This window comes from Prionailurus viverrinus, chromosome E2 (genome assembly GCF_022837055.1).
Source record: "Prionailurus viverrinus isolate Anna chromosome E2, UM_Priviv_1.0, whole genome shotgun sequence".
In the NCBI taxonomy this organism is placed as follows: domain Eukaryota; kingdom Metazoa; phylum Chordata; class Mammalia; order Carnivora; family Felidae; genus Prionailurus; species Prionailurus viverrinus.
Genome location: NC_062575.1, coordinates 1,265,239 through 1,284,577, shown reverse-complemented (window position 1 = coordinate 1,284,577; position 19,339 = coordinate 1,265,239). Strand labels below are relative to the sequence as shown.

General features: G+C 44.1%; 1 protein-coding gene across 3 annotated transcripts in view; it reads left to right on the top strand.

Moving 5' to 3' along the window:
- LOC125152410 (zinc finger protein OZF-like) overlaps positions 1–19,339 on the top strand; it is a 516,059-nt gene that overhangs the window by 474,228 nt on the left and 22,492 nt on the right. The window contains exons 1-3 of one of the 3 annotated variants that reach the window (XR_007147179.1): positions 4,248–4,476; positions 7,237–7,360; positions 8,878–10,978. The exons of 1 other annotated variant lie outside the window; for it this stretch is intronic. Coding sequence is in view for 1 of the 2 variants with exons in the window: in XM_047834285.1 (XP_047690241.1) it covers positions 4,444–4,476 (33 nt within the window). In the remaining variant the exon portion in view is untranslated. Of the gene's footprint in view, positions 1–4,247; positions 4,477–7,236; positions 7,361–8,877; positions 10,979–19,339 lie in introns of those variants that run through there. One more of the 3 variants, XM_047834285.1, reaches the window with a different exon arrangement.

Here is a 19,339-nt window from a genome sequence, read left to right as displayed (position 1 = left end):
GAGTTCAAGCCCCACATTGGGCTCCGCGCTGGGCCTGAAGCCTACTTGAAAAAGAAATTCTTTTTTTTTTTTTAATGTTTTTTTTTCAACGTTTATTTATTTTTGGGACAGAGAGAGACAGAGTATGAACGGGGGAAGGGCAGAGAGAGAGGGAGACACAGAATCGGAAAAGGCTCCAGGCTCTGAGCCATCAGCCCAGAGCCCGATGCGGGGCTCGAACTCACGGACTGCAAGATCGTGACCTGGCTGAAGTCGGACGCTTAACCGACTGCGCTACCCAGGCGCCCCGAAAAAGAAATTCTCAAGAGCAGGAACATGCCATGCCACACATGGCCACATGGGGTAGCAACAGCGTTGGTCAAAAGGAACAAAGGCGTGAAGACAGAACATGGGCGCAAACCTCTCATTTGGTTTCCATGCGAAAGGCAAGGTAGGATATGGTGAATCACTTAGGATTGGCTAGTTTGAATAATTCTATCAGGCTTTGGGGCACAGGGGTAGTCCCTAATTGTCTGTTACCTGGCCTTGCATTGATACAGAGCAAGGGAAGTATTGTGTGATGTTTGAGAGTTAGATAAAGGAGGTGGTTGGGGCTATGACATTGGACTGGTTGATTTGCATATGAAAGGCATGCTCTCAAACAGGTTGTTTCGAATCTCTAGGAATTAGCTATCCTTAGGAGAGAGGCAGTCTCTTCCAAGTGTGTAGGGCTCTTAAGTTGTCAACATTATAAAACACAGAAAATAAAAAGAACATGATTAATATAGATGTAGATGTACATCTTCCACATGATCTATCCAGTCCTATCCCTAAGCCTTTCAATTTTGTCTTGTATATCATGCCAGACTAACTCAAGCATCTCAGCCTCCTTAACTATAGGCTACCACTGAATCCAAGCCAGTCAATCCAACAAGTAGGATATTAGAGTCACCTCCAGCTGCAAGAGGTAGCACACTAAATCCAGAATCTCTAGTAACTGCACCATATCAATGACTTTGGTCCAATCTGTTCATATATTCCACCCCCCTTGGTCAAATAGTCCTAGAACCCATACCCACACTTGATCCCCAGGCTTCTGATAGTATATACTAGCAAAATATCACAATCCATCTTGGTCCATTATTTCCTCTTATTTCCCTGGATCGTGCTCAGTTGATACTAGTTTTAGGTTGTTGTGGTGAGTCTTGTAGAGATTTGGCATTCCTTTATAGGCATCTGCCCAGGTGATATTAACAGAGGAAGGCTAGTCTCTTCACACACCTGGTAAAAGAGACTCAGATTGACTTAGGGTTCCAAATTGTTGGTTTCTTTGCATCCAACCAGATGACCCCGTTCCAAGAGTCAGAATCCCACTTTATCAATCAATGACCTAACTTTCACATGAGAAACATTGTGAAACTGTGTATTCAAAAGTCATTGTAATTTAGCAAGCCCTTAATTTAATACTTTGATTTTCAGCAATAGGAATGCTGCAGCTACAGAAATCGGGGCTTCTTTTCGGGCTACCCTAAAAATTTTCTCTTTTCATATTGGGAATTGAGTTGAGAGATAATGGTCTTGAGCTTACCATTTTCTCTTTGTAAGCAATAACATGAACTTGAATCCTTCCCAGACCATAGTCTTTGTAGTTACAATCACTGCCTTAATACTCATTGCAGCACCCACTTGATCTCAAGGCATGTGCTGCAAGGCACGTGCTGCCTCTTCGTCATAATCAACACTAGGTAATGGATTCATGATGATGTCACTGCACACTACGGGTCATTAGCATCCCATTTCCTACTGGCTAGGTGTTCAGCACTTCATTCAAGCCCAAGGGCTTGGCCAAACCAACTTCCAAATTGCATCCTCATGGGTTTATCTACTAGGGCTACTGACAGAACCAATTCATTAATAGTTAGGATTCAATCAAGGGAAATAACCTCCACATTAATTTGAATAGGGAAAATTTAATAAAAGGATTATTAACCAAGACATTGGAATATTTAGGAATTGCTGGGAAAAGTAAAGACAACCCTAAAAACACTGGAATAATTCAAAATAAAAATGCTCAACATCACTCATCATCAGGGAAATACAAATCAAAACCACAATTAGATACCACCTCACAGCTGTCAGAACGGCTAACATTAACAACACAGGTAATGAGAGATGCTGGTGAGGATGCAGAGAAAAAGGAACCTTTTTTTTTTTAATGTTTATTTATTTCTGAGAGAGAGCGAGCTGGGGAGGGGCAGAGAGAAAGGGAGACACAATCCGAAGCAGGCTCCAGGCTCTGAGCCATCAGCACAGAGCCCGAGGCAGGGCCCGAACTCATGAACTGCGAGATCATGACCTGAGCCAAAGTTGAATGCTTAACCGACTAAGCTGCCCAGGCGCCCCAAAGAGGAACACTTTTGCATTGCTTGTGAGAATTCAAACTGGTGCAGTCACTCTGGAAAACAGTATGGAACTTCCTCAAATAATTAAAAATAGAACTACCGTACATCCCAGTAATTGCACTACTAGGTATTTACCCAAAGGATACAGGAATGCTGTTTCAAAGGGGCACATGCACCCCAATGTTTATGGTAGCACTATCAACAATAGCCAAAGTATGGAAAGAGCCCAAATGTCCATTGACAGATGAATGGATAAAGAAGATGTAGTGTATATACACAATGGAGTATTACTCGGCAATCAAAAAGAATGAAATTTTGCCATTTGCAAAAATGTGGATGGAACTAGAGTGTATTATGCAAAACGAAATTAGTCAGAGAAAGACAAATATCATATGACTTATATGTGGAATTTAAGATACAAAACAAATGAACAGAAGGGAAAGGAAGCAAAAATATATATAAAAAACAGGGAGGGGAACAAAATATAAGAGACTCTTAAATATAGACAACAAACTGAGGGTTGCTGGAGGGATTGTGGGTGGAGGGATGGGCTAAATGGCCAAGGGGCATTAAGGAAGACACTTGTTTGGATGAGCACTGGGTGTTGTATGTAGGGGATGAATCATTGGATTCTACTCCTAAAATCATTATTGCACCATATGCTAACTAACTTGGATGCAAATTTAAAAAATGCAACACAGAATGGTAGAAACAAGTTTGTGAATATCTAACCTGAAGGACTATACACAAAAGAAATCATAGAAATCAATTAGAAAAAAAGACAAAAAATAAAATAGGCAACATATTTGAACAAAATATTCATTAAAGAACATATATCAATGGTCATTAAGCCTAGAAAAATTATGCAACTCTAGTCATTATGAAATTGTAATTTAAAACTACAATGAGAAAGACTACAGCCCACCAAGACAAAACTGATTAAAAAGAATCATGATGCCAAGATTGGGTTCAGCTTAACTCTTTTTTTTTTTTTTTTTTAAATCAGATCCTTCCTTTGCATATGCACTCTGAGAATGCTATAACAACTGTCACATAACAAAACAGAATTTAATAAGTTACACTCCCTTTGAGATAGATGTTAGAGTAGTAAAGGATTTGACTATATCTTAAGAAATGAAGAAATACTAAACTGATAAGCACTGTTGCTTTGTGATTTGGACACAATCACTGAAAATGCAGGTAGGAAAGATGTTCTCTGTGGGAACCAGTTGCAGAAATAACTCCTTGTCCCCTACTTCCAGGGCGGCCTAAACATCACTGTTTCTTTCTAAGTCATGGCCCTGACTATAGATAAACATAGTTACAAAATCGACTAATCCTTCTGACTGCATGCGTTTGAATAGCAAGAAAATGTTTATTACATTGTTGCTAAGAGTGGATGCATTTTGAGTCTGAAAGAGACTGTGTATATTTAAATCTGTAGCATTTGAGAATAATTGAAAGGTTGAGATCAGGTCAGGATCTCAGGGTTGGTGGGTTGAAGCTTCTTCTCGGGCTCTGCCCTCACAGTGCAGAGCCTCCTTGGGATTCTCGCTTTCCCTCTCTCTGCCCCTCTTCTGCTCTCTCTCAAAAGAAACAAACAACAAAACAAAACAAAAATTTAAAGGAATAAACAGCTTCCGTTCCCTGAAGGCTAAAGTCCTCTTATTTCTGAGACACTCGTGGTACCGGGAAAACTTTACTGGCGGAGGTCAAGAATTAGACACTCTAGCTGAGGAAACTCCATTACCCAAACGGCAATGCGCATAAGAGTTGCGGAGTTGACCCAATGAAAGCCCAGAACAGATGCATTTCCGTGCGACGCATCAGATTAGGGCGGGACTTCCGGCGTCTGACTCTTGGCGGTCATTTTGGCTTCCTTCGAGTCTGTTCACTCAGAGGCCCCGGAGAACTGGGTCGGCGCCCCATAAGGCAAGGAAGACGTTCTCCCGGCTGCAGAGACGCGGCTCTGAGCCTTGGAGGCGGCGGCCTCGGGGTGACCCGCAACGGCCTGGGATCGAGATCTCCGCGCCCCACAGCTGCGCTCCGCCTACAGAGTCCGATGGCGGCGGCCGCGCGTAGGGACCCGGCTGAGGTAAACGTGCGACCCCCGGGCCCTCTCCGCCCTCCCCCACCGAGCGCGGGGCGCCTGGTCGCGCGTCCCAGCGGCCCAGGTCCCGGTGTCCGGGCCGGGAGGCTCTCGTGGGCGGGGACCCCGTGTCTGAGCGCCGGCGTGACGGGGTGCGGGAGCGGGCTGAAGGGGAGGGGCCACTCGGTGCAGAGACTTAGAGGTGCGACCGGGCCGGGAGCACTGGGGAAGCCCAGGCTCTGTTTTGTGTCTACAGGCAACAGAATGTGAGGCGAAGGCCTTAGGAGTTGTACCTTCTTTCTCGGGACGCTGGGAGCCACGAAGAGTTGGGGACAATAGAGGGACGGTGTCCGAGATCGGGTTCTAACAGGTTTCCTGCAGCTGCTCACAGGAGGGACAGACGGGAAGAGGGGTGATGATAGGAGCAGGAAAGTTGAGTTCTGTAAAGATCGCCTAAGTGGCGACAGTGCACTGAGAACAGGAGCCCAGAAGTAGCGCGTTCGTCTTGTCTCCGGATCCTGCGCTGGGCTAAGGTACTTAGCCACCTGAGCCCGTGGATCCTGGCTTAGGGGTGCTGGGTTGTGGAGCTTATTCTAGGGCGTCCCTAGACCCCACCCCCGCACGTGCTTTGGGATAATGGTGTGCTGTGACTCTTCTGCCAGTCCTCCAGTCGCCGGGTCTGGGAACTTGGAGGAGACATCAAGCGCAGGGTCCTAACTCCAGGCCCAGAGTTACAGAGTGGTTCCTATTTTTGGCAACCAGTGCAGTGAGATATGGAAGGGGTCCCAGGCATAGGTACTAGGACGTGCAAAGGCTTGGAGAGTTCGGGAACCTGCGGGTAACCTTTGTTTCTCATGGGAGCTGGGAGGAGTCAGGTCTGGACACCCAGGTGTCCGGTGCTGTGGGAGGGATTGGAGCAGTGAAGGCAGGTGATCTCCCTGCGGCTGCAGCATGGAGAGGAGTGCAGTTGTGATGGTGGTGCTGGGAAGGTAAGGGAGGAGGCTACTGCAGTAGTCTGGGCCGGTGTGATGGTAGCCAGAGCAGGGTGGTGGCTGTGGAGGTGGGAGAAGTGGCTGGATTCTGTGTCAGTGTTTGAGGTGTGGCTGCCTGGGTTTTCTAATTTTGAGGTACGGACAGAGAGGTAGGGCTCAGAGGTGACGAAGTTTTGGCTTTGGCAGCTGGGAGAATGGAAGCTCCATCAGCTGAGATGGGGAAGCTAGTAAGAGTAATTTTCATTGGGGACATCAGAAGATTTCTTTTCGGTCTGTTAAGGGTATGAGATGTTTCAGGACAGGTCAGGATGTAGGCTTCTCCAAAAGGTGGCGGAGAGTGCGGACCAGGGAGGAGCTGTAGGTTACTTAATAGGAGGAATCCTGGGGCACCCGGGTGACTCAGTCGGTTAAGCACCTGACTTAGGCTCAGGTCATGATCTCACAGTTCACGAGTTCCAGCCCCGCGTCAGGCTCTGTGCTGATGGCTCAGAGCCTGGAGCCTGCTTCGCATTCTGTGTCTCCCTCTCTCTCTGCCCCTCCCCCCCAGCGCTCTGTCTCTGTCTCTCTCTCAAAAATAAATTTAAAAATCATTAAAAAAATATATATATGGGGATTCCTGGTCAGGATGACAGTGGTAATAGTAGCCCAGGAAGAAGAGGGTAGGCCTGAGGACCAGGTTTCCTGCCCGGCTCACTGGTTGTGGGATGTGGGTGCCACAACACAGATGGGGAGAGAAGCGATCATAGAGAGGGCAGGGGAGACTGCATGGTTTGGGATGTGGCCAGGGACTCCAGGGGAAAAGTGGACATGAGATAGATGTGGAGGCATACGAGTAATTCAAGCAAGGTGACATTGAGATGGGGGCTGGTGCTTATTCACATCTGCAGACTCACCAGGATTTCGTTGTGTCTGGTGGGGGCTTAGGTGTTCAGGTGAGGCTGGTGTATTTGCTTAGGAGTACAAGTGGTCATTTATGAGACTCACTGGGCAGCTGAGTCTTGAACGCAGGTTAGACAGAGAGAAGAAACATGTGACTGGAGAGGGGACATAAAGCGCATGCAGGACAAGTGGGGGAGAGCCATGGGTATCTGAAATCTGCTTTCATTTTTAGGTAGTGGGGTTGGAGCAAGGAACAGGGAGGGAGGCCTTCGCAGTAGGACTCAAGGCTGTGTCTGTCAGTGGGGACCATCAGAGTCTGGAGTAGTATTTGATCCTGTTTGAAACTGGGCCACATATGCTGAGTGACAAGTAGAGGCCAAGGAGATGACTATAGTGATGGGTAGGAGTTGTGGGAGTGCAGTTGTGAGAGGTGTGCCAAGAGTGACGTGCACATGGAGAGGGAGTGTGGACGCATGACCCCAGGGCCTGGAATTGAGGTCGTAAGGATGAAGGATAATGCACAATTTTTCTGTCTTGGAGGGATGATCCAGAGGACTTCAGCGGTATTGCCTGATAAGACCAGAGTCACAGCATTCACACCCTCCTTGTATAGCCAGCTTCTCTCCCTAACCTGTGTTCATTTGACACCAACTACTTTGACAAGAGGCAAGGTGGCTACCATGCCAGGTCCACAGTTCAGATATCCTCTCTCTGCCCATCTGCCTGTTGTCGTGAGAAGACATAGTCTCAGTGGGAATGTGAGGAGAGGCCTGATATTTCCTCTGAGGCGTGGAGTAGAGTGAGCCAAGGATGGATGTGGAGGGCGGGGGGCATGATGAACTTGGACTCCTAGGAGAGATGTTGATCATTGAGTGAACTGTCCACATTATGACAGGATGTGAACTTTGAGGATGTGGCCATTGGCTTCTCCCAGGAGGAATGGGGGCTCCTTGACGAGACTCAGAGACTCCTGTACTGCGACGTGATGCTGGAGACCTTTGCACTTGTAGCATCTCTGGGTAAGACTGTTACATTGCTCCTGGTGTTCTGAGGTGATGTTGTGCCTCTCTCCCCACCCCCCACCCCTCCCCCCCCAGAGTTAGCTCTGTCTTTCCCACAGCTGGTTCATGGGATCTGATTTCCACACTTTCTTGTTATGTGTGTGGTGGGTGCCAGCGCTGAGCTGTGTATAGTGACCAGAGCAATGGACTCCGTAATCATCCCTCACACCTGTTGCCTCAGAAAGTGCAGAGGAGGGTCTGGGAGTCTGGAGTCTTGCAGTTAACTTAATGGATCCCACCTTGCTTGTCCTGTCCCTGGCAGGTGACTGTTTCCAGATCCATGGCCTCCAGTTTTGCCCCCTTTCTCTAGCTAACAGTTCTGTGTGACTGCCTGTGCCAGGTCATGGCCGTTACATGAACCATGGGCTAAGACCCTCCTTCAGCTGTATTTTGTAGTATTTTTCTTCTGAATATTACTGCATGACAAGTTGCCTGGGGCCAGTGGTGGCCACTCACCGTGCGTCTTTCATTAAGACTTGCATCATTCAGGTTCTAAGGAGTTACACAGTGGAGAGTGCAGGAAAAACACTGCTTGTTTCACAGGGTGGACATGGCAAGATGGTCTCACAAGAGGCCTGGCCCTGGTGTGTGGCAACCGGGGGTGGGCATGACCTCAGGGCTGTGTTCAGATCATACCAGGAACCTGCCATGTGTTCAATGGTATTTTGGTACAAGTACCACTAGCCACATATTGTTTCTACCTTTTCTTCTACATACTTAACACTTTGCTGACTTGTCATTTCATCTGAGACTTCTGGCTCCTGGCTCCTTCCACCTTTGTGGCCTCCATGGGCCACCAGTTCCTCTGCACTGCTCCCTCTACAATATTCTCCAACACTGACCTGCACATGGTGTCATGAGGTGTGCACATATCCTTACATAGTCCTTGAACCAGCTACTTAGTTCCAGTTGAATTTTGGGGGGGACAGGACACAACCAGCCTTCCCACACAGCATGCCCACGTCTCGAGCAGACAAGGTCCTACTGAAGGAGGAGTGAGGAGGCAGGAGTTTCTCCTCCATGTGGTGCACCCTATGCGTCTGTGTTTTGTCTGTTGAGGTTTCTTCTGTTCAGGTTTCTTCAGAGGCCCAGTACTGTCAAGCCGCCCCTACCTCAGCCTGCCTCCAGCTCCCTTGTTCTCACAGCAATTTCATGGACCCAACTTGTGTCTGGTACACCTTGGTAATGGAGCTCTCTCCCCTCACCAAGTCAGCATCTCGTCAGCACCTCTGTGCTTTCAGGTTGTCGGCATGGGACGGAACATGAAGGGGCCCCTTCTGAGCAGACTGTGTCTGTAGGAGAGTCCCAGTTCAGGGCTTCTCAGGCAGGTCCGTCCACCCAGAAGATCCACCCCTGTGAGATGTGTATCCCAGCCTCGAAGGATATCTTGCACCATGCTGAGCCCCAAGCAAGATGTCCTTGGCAGAAGCCATGCTTGGGTGGCACGTGTGTGAGATGTTTCTCTTTCCATGCAGACCTTCACCAGCAACAGAGGCATGGCAGTGGGGCGAAGCCCTGGAAAAGGGATGTGGACAGAGCCTCGTGTTTGAAGAGTTGCAACGTCTTTGTGTCAGGACAGCCTTTCACCTGTAGGAAGGTTGGCGAGGACTTCCCAGCCACCTCGGGACTTCTGCAGCACCAGACCACTCCCAACAGTGAGGAGCCACACAGGGGCAACCAGAGTGGGCAGGCCTTTCACAGTGGAAAAAGTCACTACAGCTGTTGTGAATGTGAAAAAGCTGTCCGCCACAACCATGCACTGGATCAGCATCAGAGTGTCTGCTCTGGAGAAGGGCTGTATGAGTGTGGCAGATGTGGGAAAACCTTCAGCTGCAACTACAGATTGGTGCGGCACCAACAAATTGACAGTGGACAAAGGCCATATGAGTGTGGTGAATGTGGGAAATGCTTTAGCCAGACTTCTGACCTCATTAAAGACTGGAGAATTCACAGTGGTACAAAGCCTTATGGATGCAGAGAATGTGGACAACTAATTACCCATAACTTCAGTCTCAGGAAACACTGGAGAATTCACACTGGAGAAAGGACTTATGAATGCAGTGAATGTGGAAAAGTCTTTATCCACAAATCCAAACTCATTCACCACCAGAGACTGCACACTAGAGGAATACATTATGGGTGTGGTGAATGTGGGAAATCGTTTAGCTACAAATCCAACTTCATCGAGCACCATAGAGTTCACACTAGAGAAAGGCCTTATAAATGCAGTGAATGTGGGAAATCCTTTAGACAAAGCTCTAGCCTTTTCCGACACCAGAGAGTTCACACTGGAGAAAAGCCATATAATTGCAGCAAATGCGGGAAATCCTTTAGACAAATCTTTAACCTCATTCGGCATAGGAGAGTTCACACTAGAGAAATGCCTTATGAGTGTAGTGACTGTGGGAAATCTTTTAGCTGCAAATCTGAACTCGTTCAACATCAGAGAATTCACAGTGGAGAAAGACCTTATGAGTGCAGTGAATGTGGGAAGTCCTTTAGACAGTTTTCTAACCTCATTCGACACCGGAGTGTTCATACTGGAGAAAGGCCTTATGGGTGCAGTGTTTGTGGGAAATCCTTTAGCCGCAAATTTATCCTTATTCAACATCAGAGAGTTCACACTGGAGAAAGACCTTATGAGTGCAGTGAATGTGGAAAATCCTTTACCCGCAAATCTGACCTCATTCAACATCAGAGGATTCATACTGGCACAAGACCTTACGAGTGCAATGAATGTGAGAAATCTTTTAGGCAACGCTCTGGTCTTATTCAACACCGGAGAGTACATTCTGGAGAAAAGCCATATGAGTGTGGGGAATGTGGGAAATCCTTTAGTCAAAGTGCAAGCCTTATTCAGCACCAGAGAGTTCACACTGGAGAGAAGCCTTATGTGTGTATCGAATGTGGGAAAACCTTTAGCCAAAGCTCTAGCCTCATTCAACACCAGAGAGGTCACACTGGTGAAAGGCCTTATGAGTGCAATGAATGTAGGAAACCCTTTACCCACAAATCTGACCTCATTCAACATCAGAGAGTTCACACTGGAGAAAGGCCTTATGAATGCAATGAATGTGGGAAATCATTTAGCCGCAAATCTAACCTCCTTAGACACCGGAGAGTGCATACTGGAGAAAACCCTTAATTGTGCTGGTTATGTTTTATTTCTTCATTCAGTGTACAACACTAAAGGAGACTGTGTGTGAGAGACATTTTCCTGAATTTAAACATCTTTTATCTCAACATAAACTTTGTGAGATTCCTCCTAAATCTGAGGTACATGCAAGACTTTAGGAGGATGCATTGTACGGTTTCACCTGTCCAGCGCTACTGCCGTATTTATGTCACCGCCAGCTTCTGTGGCCGAGGGCATTCACCTCTACTACCTGGCCCATCTGCACAGTGTAGGTCAGTCATCATCCAGAGTACTCAGAGAAGCTAGCCTCTTCCGTTTTCCCATTTGCCTGAGGAAACTGTGAATAGCCTGAGCGCTTAGGGAGAGCCTCATTCCTTTCTCTCTGACTTTAAGGAGCGGACCTGACCCAGTTTTGGTCCAGAGGACCCATCCTCACCTTGGTAAGAAGGACCTATTTCTTTTCAGGAATGCTGTTCTCACATTATGCTTGTGATGAATTCTTCCCGGTTCTAATTCACCAGCATGGGAACAGCTTGCTACACATTGGGTTGGTTTATGTTCTTTTGGTCAAGGTCTTTGTTTCTGCACCTTTGATTTTGGTGGTTGTATTCACTGTGTGAGGTGATTTGAAAGCAGAATTGTGATCTATCAGCAGGTAGAGACCAGCAAATTTTGTGGGGATCCCATGCTTCCTGTGTTTCAGGAAGGACGGTATGATGGTGGAAAATAGCAGTTGTCCAATATTGGTCTAGTTTGCATTGGTGCCCAGTGCTTTGAAAGAAAGACTGCAGGACTTTGTGGTGCTTAGCAACTTGGTGCTGAGATTTGGGGGGAGGTCAGGGGTCACCCGTAAGAGGAGACCTTTGTGGTAACAACCTCCCTGTGCTTCTTTGAACAACATAAATTATATTCTCTTGTTTGCTGTATATATCACATAATTCCCACCAATATTCAGGGGACTTCTTCCCCAGGTCCTGCAAAGGAGCCACGTGCCACGATGTACAAAATTTCAGTGTCATTTGCTGTAAGACTAGAAATACAGGTGGAACTGTAATTGGAACAAAAACATGGATTCATAGGGCATAAAGGAGACTGCAGTAAATTAGATGGAATGTGCCTTACCTAAAAGTTCATTTCTAACCATTCCAGAACTGTGACTTATATGATTGATGTGTACAGAAATTCTCAGGACCTCCATAACTATTTCTTGTAGCCAAGGTCATTGATGAACTAAATATTCTAAAGGTTTTGTGGATTCTCATAGCCTCTCTGGGCTGTTCAACAGGTCATTGCTCTAGAGTCAGAAAAACAAGGATAGAGAGAAGGCTGAGCCTGCTGTCCAAGGATGTGTCTTTTGTGACCCAGCCATCATTCTTGTAGATTCAAGTGGGAGCAGTCTTCATGCTGCCAATATTTGCTACCACTGAGGGAAGGCTGCCCCTCCCCGGGCATGAGGGTACAGATGGTGGAGTCCATATAGGGTTGCCAACCTAATTTCCTAAAAAAGGATATCTGGGCTTGTATTTTGGACCACTTCTTAAAGCTCTGTTAAGGTATAATTTGTATAGTTGACGCTCAAAAAAATACACTTATCTAATGTTATCAATTTGGTAAACTCTGACATATGTATAAAGTAATGAAACCATATTACTCATGAAAATGCACATATTTGTCATGATATATTTACTTTGTGCTCATATAGTGTCTCTCCCTGCCTTATCCAGCCTTCCAGGCAACCATCAATTCTCTTTCCTTTACATTAGGTTAGTTTGTATTTTCTATAATTTAAATAGGCATTATTAAGTATATGCATATTTTTTGTACTAGTTTCCTTCATTCTGCATACTTATTGAAATTCAACAATTATGCTTATTTTTATTGCTGAGTAGCGTTCTGTTCTATGAATAATGACTTTATCCATTTATCTGTTCTGGACAGATAGGTTATTTCTGGGCGTGGGGTGTTTACAAAAAACGCTGCTATGAATATTTACATTCAGTTCTTTATGTGGATATATGTTTTATTTCTCTTGTTATAACTCTTGTTATAGTAACTAAAACTGTTACCGTGTAGGTGAACGCTTCATGTTTTAAGAAATGTGAAACCGTGTTCTATAATGGTTACTCTCTTTTGCCTTCCCGCCAGTAGTACATGAGAATTCTAGTTCTCTGGGAACCTTGACACTAGATGTGGTCTATCTTTTTAAATTTTAGCCCTTGAGATAAGTGTGTAGCCATAAGCTACTTTGGTTTTAATTCCATTTCCCAAAGTATTTCCTGATGTTGAACATTTGTCATGCATTCTTTTTATCATCTGTTTATCTTCTTTGGTAAAATGTGTGCTTGTAACCTCTTAACCTATTTTCTTTTCATGTACTTAAGTATTTATTACATGGAACAATTGTTTTTGAATACCAGATTTTTCTCCCTCAACTTTTTGTCCTCATAATTGAAAAGCCACATGCACTAGATTTATACGTTTAATCTGCATTAATACATCTCTGCTTTCTTAACTCAGTGACACATTAAATCAAGCCTAGGTTTTAGTCTTTGGCAATCCCTGGCGTAGACACTCCCCTCATGGTAAATGCAAATCACCAAGTGGTGTCACTGAACATGGAGTTGGTAAGATATTCCTAGTAACCTCTCATTATATTCTGTTCCCAAAGTACTGATACAGTACCCACTAATCTCTTCAGGAACATAGGTAATAAAACAATAAGAATGACTAGTAAGTGGCAAGTTTTAAACACATGTTTTGCAAAAAGAGTTTAAATATGATTAACTTAAACTGCACATATTTTAAATGTACATTTTGATATTTTCATACGTACTTACATCCCATTGTAAATGGCTGTTTACAATATGTCCGTGGATAAGACTGTTAAGTCCCATGAAACCTGTCACAATCCTCCATCATTATTTATCATTTTCATGGTCGTTCTTCTATTTATCCCCATGCATACTAGTGGGTTATTTTACTTGTAATCCTAACAAGTCAGTGCATAACCTCTTAAGAATTTCCCAAATCTAAGGACTCTCATGACTCTGATAACTTGAATACACAAAACATATTTTTGAATATATATGTTAATGCTGAATTTTATTAATTGAGTTAGTTATTGAAGGCAGTTTGATGCAGTTAGGATATTATGGCTTTTATTACATGTGTTTTTTTAAGTCTATTCACTTAACCTCTTTTGTTTGCTGAAAAATTAGTCACGGTGTTAATATTTTTATATAGTTTAATATTACTTCTATAATTGAAAATCATGAGTTGCCCTTGAATAATCCAGATGTGTACAGTACAGACATGTACATAAACTATACTTCTTGATGCTTAACACAATTAGACTTCTCTAACTTCCATCTGTCAAAACATTGTTTCAAAGTTACTTCTTCAGCAGTTTACAAATTCACATGTCTCTGTTTTTGAAAATTTTAAACTTTTCTAATAGGAAGTTGAAATCTGCAAATCAAAAGCCTCAGTCTTCCCTTGTCAGTGTGTACATATATCAGATCATCACTTTAAATATAATTTTATTTGCCAGTTGTACTTCTATACAGGTAAAAAAAAAAAAGATTGAAATCATGCAAAAAGCCTTATCTGAACTAACATTGAGAAATAGAGCAATGGAAGAGGATCTTTTAATTCATCACATGGAACAAAAATACAGAATATGTTTATTAATTTTTCTCTGAAGACAACACACTTTGTGTTTGGAGACATAAAAGATTATTGTGTTTCTATATTCCTTTAGAATATAAGGGTCAGATATTGCTGCCAGGGACCATCAGGAACACACTAATCTTACCAGCTCTTTTAACTATAGTCCAACCCTTTGGCCTTAATTTGAAGTGTAGCCATTGTCTTTTTATAATTTTCATGACCATCAAAGAAAGTGGGCCGTTCATCTTGATGGGTTAAACTATTGCCAGTGTTATAATACAGCCTTTTGGATTTCCTGCTAACTCAGCTTCACCAATGAATACATTCACTGAAGTTATGCCAGTTCCTACTGGAATCCCAGTCACAAAATACAGAATGTCACTACATTAAAAAAGTGCATGTTGTAGGGACACCTGGGTGACTCAGTTGGCTAAGCCTCTGACTGCAGCTCAGGTCATGATCTCCTGGTTCATGAGTTTGAGCCCTGTGCCAGGCTCTGTGCTGACAGCTTGGAGCCTGGAGCCTGTTTCGGATTCTGTGTCTCCCTCTCTCTCTGCCCCTCCCCCGCTCGCAAAAGTAAATAAACATTTAAAAAAAAAAAAAGAGGGGCGCCTGGGTGGCGCAGTCGGTTGAGCGTCCGACTTCAGCCAGGTCATGATCTCGCGGTCCGTGAGTTCGAGCCCCGCATCGGGCTCTGGGCTGATGGCTCAGAGCCTGGAGCCTGTTTCCGATTCTGTGTCTCCCTCTCTCTCTGCCCCTCCCCCGTTCATGCTCTGTCTCTCTCTGTCCCAAAAATAAATAAACGTTGAAAAAAAAAATTAAAAAAAAAAAAAAAGATAAGGGGCACTTGGGTGACTCAGTCGGTTAAGCATCCAACTTTGGCCCAGGTCATGATTTCACAGTTCATGGGGTCAAGCCCTGTGTCAGGCTCTGTGCTGACAGCTCAGAGCCTTGAGCATGCTTTAGATTCTGTGTCTCCCTCTCTCTCTGCCCCTCCCCTGCTCGTTCTCTGTCACTCTCTGTCTCTCAAAAATAAATAAATGTTAAAAAATTTAAAAATCTATCCCAAGTACATCGTAGCTTTGGCATAATTTGAAAAAATAGTTTATCTAGTACAGAGCCTGTAAGCATACATCTATACAAATTATTACAAAATGTAAATTAATATAACTGCTGGAAGGTCAACTGGGTGAATATGATAAAGTATACCCAGTGGAAGACCAGGTCTCAAAGCTCAAGGAAACATTCCTTGAGAATATATTTTTATGTCTGGAATGAATACTGTGCAGTGACTTACTAAGTGTAAAGTGTTGGGAAGAATATTCCAAAGAGAAAGTAGGTGAGAAGGGATCATGCTTGTCTAGACCTAGAAGTCAAGGCCATGGTTCAGAATCACAGTTTAACAATTTTGGGGTTTTGTTTGTTTGTTTGTTGGTTGGTTTGTTTTTGGTAAAACAACTATGAGCATGATTCTGTTTGTCAGGGTAAAGAGCTCATCCCTTGTAAAGCATGACAAAATTAATACTTCCCTTTCTGTTACGCTATGTTAAGACAAATCATTTCTTTTATATCCTATAGTATCAGTAAGCAGACTTTTGAAATGTATTATAGTCTTCATTTCTTCTTAAGCCTTAAATTTTCCATATTTTTATATCCTTTTCAGATCAGGTCTTTAAATTTATTCCAACCATGTTTTTGCATCTCTTGGTTCAATCAAAGATGGAGAGATTGATTCTGTAGTATGTGTGTAGAGCACAAGAATGAATGATTTACAAAGTTTTCCCACATGGTATTTGAGAAGTCATTGACAATGCCACAGATTTCTTTTAATTTTTTTTATTATTATTATTTCAAAATGTTTTATTTATTTTTGAGAGTAAGAGAGACACAGCACAAGCAGGGGAAGGGCAGAGAGAGAGGGAGACACAGAATCCGAAGTGGGCTCCAGGCTCTGAGCTGTTAGCACAGGGCTTGAACACGTGAACTACGAGGTCATGACCTGAGCTGATGTCGGCCACTTCCCAGGCACCCCTATTTATTTTTTATTCTCAAGTTAGTTAACATACAGTGTAGTTTTGGCTTCAGGAGTAGAAACCAGTGATTCAACACTTACATATAACACCCAGTGCTCATCCCAGCAAGTGCCCTTCTTAATGCTCATTACCCATTTAATCCAGTCCACCCACCCCATCACCCCTCAGTTTCATCTCTGTATTTAAGAGTTTTATGGTTTGCCTCCCTCTGTTTTTATTTTTCCTTCCTTCCCTTCCCTTATGTTCATCTGTTAAGTTTCTCAAATTCTACATGAGTGAAGTCATATGATATTTGTCTTTCTCTGATTGACTTATTTCACTTAGCATAATACCCTCCACTTCCATCCACATTGCAAATGGCAAGATTTCTTTCTTTTTTGTCACAGAGTAGACAAAACTGTCATCGGTTGATGGACAGTTGGGCTCTTTCCATACTTTGGCTGTTGTTGATACCACTGCTATAAAGGATATAGTGTATGTGCCCCTTCAAATCAGGGGATTTATTATCATTGGATAAATCCCTAGTAGCGCAGTTTCTGGGTTGTAGGGTGGTTCTGGTTTTATTTTTTGAGGAACATCCACAGTTTTCCAGAGTGGCTGCACTAGTTTTCATTCCAACCAACACTTCAATAGGGTTCCCCTTTCTCCTAATGTTCGTTTATTTTGCAGGGGGGCGGGGGGAACAGAGGATCTGAAGCTGGCTCCACGCTGACACCTTTGGTGCTGACAGCAGCGAGCCCAGTGTCAGGGTCGAACTTATGAACTGTGAGATCATGACCTGAGCCGAAGTCAGAGGCTCAACCGACTGAGCCACCCAGGCGCCCTGACAATGCCACAGACTTTAACAAAGCCAGGTTGAATGTCTGTTTTCCAGAAGTGTATCTCCTGCACAAAAATCTATAAACTCCAGGAACACTGAGGAATTTTAGCCAGCTTAGAATTCTGCCGATGGAAGAAAAAGTAAAGAAAGGAGGTCTACAAATAGGATACTGAGGGACAGGGTTGAGAAGGATATGCCAGGGAGGAAGTTTTAAGCTTATCATAAAGTACCTAATATCAGAGTTCAAAGGGGACCTTTCAAAACTGTTTATATACAAGACAGAAAGGAAATGAAATATTGGTTAACGAATAACCTTTCTATACTTATTATGAACAAATATCCTAGTACAATTTAGACTCTTATGTTGCCTCCCTGAATGATTATTTAGGTACGGTATCTTTTTTAGGTAGATCCATCAGTTGCTAGAATGTCAGCTATATTCTTGTGATTTCAGGTGTCTGAAATACAGATTAGATAGAAGAGGCGTAATTCTCCCTGTTGAAAATGTGGAGACACTCTCCCCTTCCCTTTTCTCATAGCATCTAGCTTAGAGAACTTGTAAGAACTACGTCATCCCAACAACCCATCCCTTGAGGACCACACAGGCCTTTTACCACCTGGGCTCCCTCATACCTGCATTCCTGACTTACATTATTTAATTTCAAAAAGAACTTCCTGTCATACAAACAAGTTTGTTTTGCCTCTGGTGAAGTCAAGAAACAAACACAGATGTTTACCCCAACTACAAAGGTAAAGTTAGGACAAACTATATGTAACAAATGGTGCTGTCAAGTGCCCTTACGTGAAGACGAGTTCTATTTACCTTGAAAACATGTATGTAATGGGTTCTGTCTGCTTCTCTGTATGACATTGAGATTTTTTCTGCAAGTCTTTGCATATTTTGTAGCTGATTACTCCTGGTGCACATCACATTCCAGTTTGAAGTATTAAACACATTACTCAGTAATGTGGTATATGAAGAAATCTATTTGGTCTTGGTTCCCTGCGCACTGTTCCTGGCACAGAGCTCCTACAACACTTGTTATCTCCTTAGTAATAGAAGTATCTTGTGTCATTCATAACGGAGCCCCCTTGTGAACACCCCTTAATTTATGCTAAAGACTTGTGTTGGGGTGGGGGCCCTAAATACAGTCAGGATGGGGAATGGTCATCAGAAACGAGAATTAGAGGGTTAGAACTTGCAGCCCCACCCACCAATCTCCAGGAGAGTGTGCTGGAGGATAAAAAAAGATCTATATATCCTTTTCGATATAGAGGTCTGTAAAAACTCTTGAAAAGGAGACGTGAGGAGCCTCCAGGTCTATAAACATGCCTGGAGGGGGGCACACCTCAGTACCACGAGGACAAAAGCTCCTGCACTGGGGACCCTACTGCACCTCCCCTATGAGTCCCCCTAGAGCGACTATAGGACATCGGGATACATTCTGGGTCCCCCTATGTACTTCATCTGCCTCTAAACATATTTCCCTTAGTTCTGTGAGCCACCCTGGCAAGACAATCCAGCAAGAGGAGGGGTCAGGGAATCTGCTCATTTACAGCCAGTCACTGTGAAGCACAGGTGACAACCTGGATTTGAGACTGGCATCTGAAAGGCACAGTCCTGTGGGATCTGGTAAAATCTTCAGCTAGATAGAGACAGAATTAATTCCTTGGCAGTGTTGATGAATACACATATCAAATACGAGTGTGGAGTGGATCTGTAGGCGGGGGAAGATTGTTGTATGTCCCCACCAGTCACCATCACACATGCCTGCAGGAGAAAAGCCACATCACCTGTGTCACCACTATCTAGCTAGTGTGCAGGATTATGGGCCAGTGTGACCGGTTGGACAGCGCCAGAGACTCACTAGGCTGCACCCAGGAGATGGCAAACTCTAATGAACAAACCCCTCAGCAACTTCAACAATTAATAAGAAGGCAAGTGGGACCTGTGGGTTAACATAACTTTTGAGAGAGCGACTATAGGGCATCAGGATACATTCTGGGTCCTAGCTGCAATAAATATGGCTTAAGAAACAACATTTGTGACGCAATTGAGGAAATTGACCATTAGGAATATGTCAGATTTTTAAAAATGTTTTATTTATTTTTGAGACAGAGAGAGAGAGAGAGAGACAGAGTGTGAGCGGGGGAGGGGCAGGGAGAGAGACACAAACACACGCAGAATCCGAAGCAGGCTCTGGCTCCGAGCTGTCAGCACAGAGCCCGATGTGGGGCTTGAACTCATGAACTGTGAGATCACGACCTGAGCCAAAGTC